Source organism: Camellia sinensis, chromosome 6 (assembly GCF_055761805.1).
Source record: "Camellia sinensis isolate YWXY chromosome 6, ASM5576180v1, whole genome shotgun sequence".
Classification (NCBI taxonomy): domain Eukaryota; kingdom Viridiplantae; phylum Streptophyta; class Magnoliopsida; order Ericales; family Theaceae; genus Camellia; species Camellia sinensis.
Genome location: NC_138966.1, coordinates 60080726 through 60089310, shown reverse-complemented (window position 1 = coordinate 60089310; position 8585 = coordinate 60080726). Strand labels below are relative to the sequence as shown.

The 8585-nt window shown below is 36.3% G+C and overlaps 1 protein-coding gene across 1 annotated transcript; it reads right to left on the bottom strand.

Moving 5' to 3' along the window:
* Window positions 1–4346: 4346 nt before the first annotated feature.
* Window positions 4347–8171, bottom strand: LOC114288399 (thylakoidal processing peptidase 1, chloroplastic). Its single transcript, XM_028231900.2, has 6 exons — window positions 7042–8171; window positions 5763–5831; window positions 5596–5664; window positions 5428–5514; window positions 5238–5305; window positions 4347–5008 (listed from the first exon to the last, which is right to left on the bottom strand). The coding sequence occupies exons 1-6, from the start codon at window positions 7735–7737 to the stop codon at window positions 4888–4890; spliced, it is 1110 nt and encodes a 369-aa protein (XP_028087701.2). The 5' UTR covers window positions 7738–8171; the 3' UTR covers window positions 4347–4887.
* Window positions 8172–8585: the final 414 nt, after the last annotated feature.

Genomic DNA, 8585 nt, shown 5'->3' with positions numbered 1-8585 from the left:
ATAGACTTAGATTATTCTTCCCAGTTTGATGTCTCCTCACCAAAATGCTTTCCTAGTGGGTAGATTTATCATCAATAATATCTTGTTCGCCCATGAATTGATTGAGTATATTAGACATAGACATAGGGGTCAGAAAGTGATGTTTGGTTTAAAACTAGATATGAATAAGGCACATGACCAGGTTAATTTGTCATTTCTGAGATATGTTTTGGCTATTGTTGATTTTAGTGAGAGATGGGTGCAATTGTTATCGCAATGTTTCTCCACGGTGTCCTTCTTAGTATTAGTTAATGGTCAGCAATCGGACTACTTGATTCCTTGTGCCGGATTGTGACAAGGCGATCCTTTGTCCCCATATCTATTTTTCACAGTTATGCAAGTTTTATCTGAAGGCTTTAAGTATATGTCTTATCCGGGTATTTGTCAAGGGATTGCAATAAGTAAACAGTCATCTCCTGTGTTACATTTGTTGTTTGCAGATGACTATTTTATTTTCATGAATTTTGTCGAGGGGGAGATCTGGTGTCTCATTTGGTTTTTAAATGCTTTTTGTGAGGTCTCTGGTTTGAAGATCAACTAAAGAAAATCGGAGATGTTTATAAGTCCTAATATGACTGTAAACCATTCCCAATTTCTCCAATCGGTTCTCCATTTTAATGTTGTAACAAAGCCAGGGATGTATCTGGAAGCATAGATTGATTTTTTACATAGCAGCAAGATGAAGTTGTTTGAACAGTTTAGAATCTAGCATAAGCTTCAAAGTTGGAAGGGTTGAGTCCTTAATATGGCAGGGAGTTGTGTTCGCATTAAATACGTACTCCACTCTATCCCTTTGTACATTTTTTCCTTTTTTAAAATTCCTGAAGGTACTTTAGAAAACATTACCTCAATTATTAGAAATTTTTGTGGTGTGTTGACAAAGAGAAAGGCATGTGTTAGCGAAACTGGGATTGTATTTGTTTACCTAAAGGTTGTGGTAGGTTAGGTTTGCATGACCTAGGTAGTTTCAACCAAGCCTTGATGACCAAATAAGCATGGAGACTACTTACCAACCTGGAATCTCTTGTATCTAAAGTTTTGCTTGGTAAATATTGCCACTCTAGTTCTTTTGCTTCAATGAAGCCATTTTGTAATGCTACATGGGGCTAGTGTAGTATTTTATGGGGTCGAGATTTGCTCTTAAAGGGCATTTGTTGGATAGTGGGTGATAGCTAGTTGATTGACCCTTTAGAACATCAATGGATTCCGACCATTGACAACCTACTCAAGGATAGAGGTCTTTGCAGTACTTTACCTCTTTGTCTCTGTCTCATTTTATTGATCCAGAATCCCATTGTTGGCGTTCTGATTTACTTAAAGCATTCTTTCTAGCTGAGTGTCTACCTGTTATTCAGGGCATTCATATTCCTCTTGATCAGTGTAAAGATAAGCCCATTTTTGGGGATATTCTAAGCATGGTGAGTATATTGTTAAATCTAGATATGATGTGGCAAGGACCTTGATAATGGAAGGGAGACGCCTTAATCATGTCCGGACCTTCCAGTATGGAAGTATTTACGGGCTTTGAAGGTCCTCCAAAATGAAGTATCTTTATCTGGAAATGCTTGTGTTGGACCATTTTAATATCTTTTATTTATTTATTTATATATTTTGTTCATGAATCTTTTTTTTGTCTTGTTCATGAATCTCATCTTTTTCATGAATGGAGATTCATTATTTTAGTGACCTTTTGTCTTGTTCATAAATGGAGATTAATTAGGTTCATGGACTTGGTGGTAAGTTAATTTTTTGGAGACTCTCCATTTTCTTTAGGTTCATAGTCATTATTGTTTTTTGGTGTACTTTGTAAAGTCCTAGTGGCCTATAAATAGTTCCTCTCATCTACTCTTTTCTACACCAACATACCAACTATTTTCTATACAAAAGAAATTACTAGCAAAGCAGGGTGTTTTTCTTGGTGGAGCTTTGGATTCACCATCTTGTGCAAAGTTGGCATGAACCATACGACAAGTGGTCAGCTTGTTATATCCTGGAGGGGACAAGTCATAGTTTTGTGACTGCTGCACTAATATTTGGGTTCTTCCTACCACAGTGGGCTTGATCTCCTTAAAGAAAACGAGATATTCGTGCCTCAGCCTAATCTATTTGTATCTCATTTTCTTTGCAATTTTTTATCAATAAAATATAATTTTTTTTGGTATTTTCACCAACAACTTGCACAATATTTTGTCGATTTGTTGGAATTTAAGGGAAAAGGGGATGAATTTAGATACTATCTATTGTAGGTGTCGAGCTGATAATGAAACCATGGAGCATGTTTCATTGATGTGTCCTGATTCTCAAAGAATTTGGCGAGGGTCATCTTTAGGATTGGACTTCTCAGCTGGAGAACCTTCGAGCTTTAAGGAATGGTTTACACAACGGGTGGAATAGGTTAAGCATGAAGATCTTCTGCTTCAATCCATAACTGTACTGTGGGCTGTATGGTTACAACGAAATAGTGTAGGATTTAAAAATACCTTAATGAACCCAATACAATCAATAAATTTGAAGCAAGAGTTGTATGTATCTGTAAAGAGGAAAAGGCTTATTCAACCACCTAAGCCCTCAAATACAGATGTAAATACCACTGAGTTATGTAGTAGGCCTTGTCTACTAATGAATACTACTGCTAACACTCAAGCATTGCATGTCAATTCCTTGTTAATTGATGCAGCTTGGAAGGACAGAGAATGAGGCAAAGTTGCTGTTGGTTGGGTTTGTTATACACTAACGCTATGTTTGTTTGGGCGGACTGGATTAGCATTCCCATGACTAATAGTCCGAAGACTACGAATCCGTTGGATTATGTATCCTATCTTAACTAATAGTCATGTTTAAAATAATTAGTCCGTACTTCAATTGTTTAACCAAATATTGGATTAATAATTTTATTGGACTATTAGTCCAATCCCAAGCTCATGTCCACCCAAACAAACATGACCTAAGGTTCTTATTGGTCAGGAAGCGAGGCAAATCCTTTGCCATCCCCTTTAGCAGCAAAAACTCGAGCATGCATGGGGGCTATCAAGTGGGAAATTGAAAATCATCTTCTTACAATTTCCATTGTTATAGATTGCCAAATTTTGCTTGATATTTCGAATGGCATTTGTAAATCAGATTGGAACATACTTACCGTTATTGACGATATTAGGAGTCTTAGTAGCAGGTTTACTTAATCTTAAGTATTACTATAGTTTCGAGTGTTGTAATTGAACCAACTCACAAGTTGGCTAAAAATGTAATGAATTTTATTAGTTTATAATATAATTATGTCAAAAAAAAAAAAAAAATAGTATGGTTCCTTCTGTGGATCTAAGCGCCAGATTGTTGGCATATCTGTGTTTTAGCTATAGTCACCTGCTATTCATTCTCAATGCAACAAATTGTAGTGGTCTATGTTATCAAAATCCCCGAAGGTAGTGCAGACGCTGTGATTTTGGTTGTGTTTTTTGTTTGTGAAATAATGAATCAATCGTAAGATCTATTAGCGGTTTAAAAAGCATTCAGTTTTCTGGTGAATGGATTATTTCTTTTAGTCCAAATTTGTGTTTTAACTACAAGTGAAGGACAATTGCCATTGATTGCATAGTTTTTGTGTGCCTGTCTAGTTTTTGTCTTGCATGGAGGTGGTTGTTGGTGGTAGAGGTGATAGTGTGGTTGTGGTGATATCCGTTTAAATGGGTATTCATGAGCAACCAAATTAAACCTAACTTAATCGAATTTGTGAGATATAACCCATCTAAACTTGTTTATGAATTTAAACACGTTTAAATGAGTTTCAAATGGGTATATAATTGGACAGTCATGGATTCAAATTGAGTATGCAACCTTTAAACATAATTCATGCAACCAATTTAATGTAATTGCCTTGATCATATTAATTGAGTAATAGTAATGAAAATAAAAATAATAACCAGAACAAAAATTAAACTAGTAATACTTTGTTCTAAAATTAAATAAACAGTAACGATGATGGCAAAGCACTCAGTATAATTAGGCAACCCCACAGGTGCGATGCAAACTTGATCCACTGGTAAAATTCACCACAAAGACTATAAAACAGCTAGCAATTGCGTTCATACGCCCAAAGAAGCTCTTCCAAATACTCACCAGGAATTTAAAAAATGCACAATATTAAATGAAAATGTCGACCAAATTAAACAAGTTAGATTACTCCAAAAAAACCTTCCTGGTGACTTTACAGGTGAACAAGCAAACACTAGAGCCAAGGAATATTGTACATCCTATACCTATTCCTTAAAAATAGCGATTGTTCAATCTCGACAGCAAACAAATTGACAATTACAATTTCAACCACTACCAAATAGTCATTTCATTCATAAGGTCTCTCAGTACTCAATTTCATTGCCACAACATTACACCACTACAGAGAGACAGATTCTTAGCAAACCAGAGGACCTGAGGGTCCGAATCTTTTTCTTCCAGTTTTTCCCACTTGTTTTTGCAGAAATAAGTTCCAAAGTCATTACAGAAAAGAATGCCAAAACAGATTGTTAGGCCATTGACAAACATTTATGTCACACACTGATGGATGAGATGATCCATCCCAACATATATTCCAAATAAGCAAAATATATTGCCAGCAAAGGTCAAATACATTCACAAACTGCTCAACATTGAGCCAAATGGGTGGGGGAAAATAATTGGTAAGATAATTAAGGGGATGAGAACAGTTATATGGCAATCCCCTCTCCAATCTTCAAACATCAGGACAGACATGAGGTCAAGGGATTGCAACTGCATCCTTCTTCACAGATGATTCATAAGTAGTGTCGGAGACTTTGGGGTGGGGGGGGGGGGGGGGGGGGGGGGGGGGACGTGAGGTCAAGAGAATGCAACTTCAGCCTTCTTCACGGGTGATTCATAAATAGTGTCGGAGACTTTGGAGGGGGGCCAATAACGAAGAACTGACCTACCAACAATGTTTTTTATTGGAAGTGGACCCCTGTAAAAGACACACGCAGTAACATGTCACAATAAATCCTCCCTAGTATAAATGCACGATAAAAAAATAAAATAACCAAACAAAAAAATTTGTTTGTATGCCTCCATTTTTTGTGATTTGGATGTTAAAATAATCATGAAAATTTTTTAAATGACAACTATCAAATTGTACTACAATATCCAAACAAAATACTTATCAGGAAATGTTAATATTGGGGAACCAGAATTACCAGTTATGGGAATCAAAACTGTTGTTGCGGTTGTCCCCCATCACAAACACATAACCTTCAGGAACAAGCTGCATAAATTGAATTCCAAAAATTTCAGACCAATGTGATAAATGTTTTAGGCATTTAATAACAGTAATGACAAGAAATTGACGTAAAGAAAGCCAAAATAACAAGAAGCAGGAATCATTACCACTGGATCCATTTCATAAGCAAGGGGCTCTAAAATGAAACCCTCATCTTGCACAATACCATTCACCATCAATTTACCATCACGTACCTATTACACACAGAGTTGGATGAAATTAGTGTCGAGATGAGGTACAGAGGATTCATCACTCAGATGGAGAAGAGAACTTACTTCAACAAAATCCCCTTCCTTTGCAACAATTCTTTTAATAAAAACATCACACGAACTATAGCCAACTTCCTGCATGGCGTACCCAAAACACAGCAACAAATATAGTTAGTTTCTAATGCATTGGTATGAAAATTGTTATTTGCTCATTCTGCAAATTCAAAACACACCTGAAGAATTGGAGGAGCCTTAAAAATCACAATATCTGAAATTTCAGGCTTTCTAAAAACATACGAAACCTGAAACACCAAAACCATCAGCAAACATCAACTCAATATTCACAAAAGTAAAGACTCATCTTTAACAACCAGAAATCTTACACTTAAGTTACACATAAAACCAAATGAAGTATCTTTTATCAATGAATTAATGACAATTTCCAAAAACCATGACATTTTTGGGTATATTACCAGAAATGATAACATCGATGAAAAGGCAATAAATTTGTAACACCTATTATTATTTACAGTCAACATTAACCAAAAGGAGAAATATTAGAATGACATTTTACATCTGTGACAGAATGCCAAAACGTTGTTAATATCGATGGAGAGCACAAGTTGAAGGACCCCTATTGTACTGCAAGGAAAAATATGTACGAAGCATTAAAACATCTGTCTGAATATACTTCATGAAAAGAATCAGATAAGATATGAGTTAATGAAAAGAATCAGACTAATTATTCAGCATATTAGACTAATTATCTGACAATGCCTTCCTAAAGGTTTTCAGCATAAAGCATGAAGCTTCACAAAGTGAATTATGCCTTTAAAGAAATTGGGATTGTTAAAATAAATTAGAAGCTAGAACACAGCAAACAGATTACATTTATTGGGTGTTTGGCAAGAAAAAAAATAGCCTAGTTTAGGCTAAAATTCACAAAAAGACAAAATAGGCTAAAATAGCTAATAAAACAAAATATCACATCAAACCCATAATCATTTCACTTTTTCTCTCACAAACATCGCATCCAACCACAAAAAAATCCAATCATCTTCCCAAACACAAAAATTTTAGCTTACTAAAATAGCCAAAAACTAAAATAGCCTACTAAAATAGCAACTTAAATAGCAACTTCCCAAACGAAGCCAAGATAGTTTCATAAGTCCTCTTAAAAATTGGTTTTGGTTCCATACATAAGGATGTTAAAAAGAAGTAGAGCATAATGTTAACAAAGTTAGGCCAGTTTATTGAATTGAAATGTGTTAACACAATCTTATTTCAATGTGTATTTTTTACCTTCTAAACAATACAACTATCAAAATTGGCTCAAATGTTAATTTTGGCTATGGCTCATTCACAATTATGATTCACCCAATATCTATTATATACTCCAATCCAATTACATACATTCACAATCATGTAATTAAAAATAAAATAAAAAAAACACAATTTACAAATAAGATAGCATTCAAATGACAAAATCAGCAAAGGTAAACGAGCTTATACCTTCTCCGCTAATATCCGGTCGCCCACGTCCAGAGTTGGGTACATAGAAGACGACGGAATGGATCTTGGCTCGGCCAAGCTCGATCGGAAAAGGATACTAACAGTCAACGCCGTGAAGACGGCCTTTGCATCCTCAGAACGAAAATTGAAAAACCTCGAAAGCCAATTGGTCTTCTCAAATGGAGTTCGACTATACACCTTCGAGATATCCTCCTCCTCCACCGAACAATCATTCTTGATACACAGTGTTCCACCTTTATCCACCTCATTACTAGCCGAGACAGGACTCGGCTCGTTACAAGGAAGCCACTTCGATCCTTGCAAAAAAGGGATCATCGAAGAGGCTTTTCCAGGCGAAATCCCAAAAACCCCCATAGACGAAGCAGTCGAAACACTGGCCGACGACTTCATCAACGAAATCAGGCCGACAAGAAGCGGCGACTTACAACTCTCGCCGAAGATTTCACCAGAGAGGGTCGAACAGCTCGATTTCGGGCGGCGGAAATCAGGTTGTTGGTGGTAGCTCCTGGCGGCGGCGGCGGGGGGATCGACTTCGGGCTTCTGGTTGTGACAGAAGAAACGAGAGCGGACGAAGCATTCGTTAAACAATCGGCAACCTCCGGCTTTGTTGGAAGCCGAGGCTGCGAGGTTTTGGGCAACATAGCCGGAGTAGGTGACGGTGAACCGAATCGCCATAGCTGCAAATTTTGAAAGCTTGATGAAGATTTGGTACAGAGTGACTACGTTGACTAACGGTGACAATATCAGAATCCCTATAAGCCAATAGATAACATTTTCGTTGAAAGAATCAGTAAATCGTAGACGGTAGGGTTGAATTGAAGTGTTAACCTAGAACTGAGTAAAGAATCGAAAGCTACTGAGAAAATTTGGCTGCAAAATTGGGTATTCTGGTGATGATAGAGACGAAGAAGGAGGAGGAATTGGGGAAACCTGAGCGATCTGATCTCTCAGGACTCAGGCAGAGGCAGAGATGCGATGTAGTCGAGAGAAACGATGGCTAGTTGGGATGGGGAGGTCTTTAATACTCGGCGGCTCGGCACACACATTGACAGTCCCCTCGTTTCTTCTGATAATTACGTGTCAGCCTTCCACTTGTTGGATACATGGATGAGAAATAGGCTTCGTTTGGAAGGCTAAAAGTCAGGTTTTTTTTTTGCTATTTTAGTTTTAAAAAAAATAAAATAGGTTTTTTAGTTTAATAAAATAAATAATCATTACATTATTTTTTTCACAAAAAATTTAAAATTTTTTCCCAAATCAGGTTTTTCAACCTCAAGTTAAAATAGTTAAAAAAATCAAAAAGTCAATCCACTTCTCAAACGAAACCATATTCTACTCTTTAGGGTTGGTTTGGGGAGTAGGTTGGCTTTTTAGTTTTTTAATTTTTTGATTATTTTAATTTAGGACTAAAAAGTCTCGTTTGAAAAGATTTTTTTTTTACTTTTTTGACTTTTTATGAGAGAAAAAATATAATAATTATAGGTTTGATGTGATGTTTTATCTTATTTAGTTAAAAAGTCTAT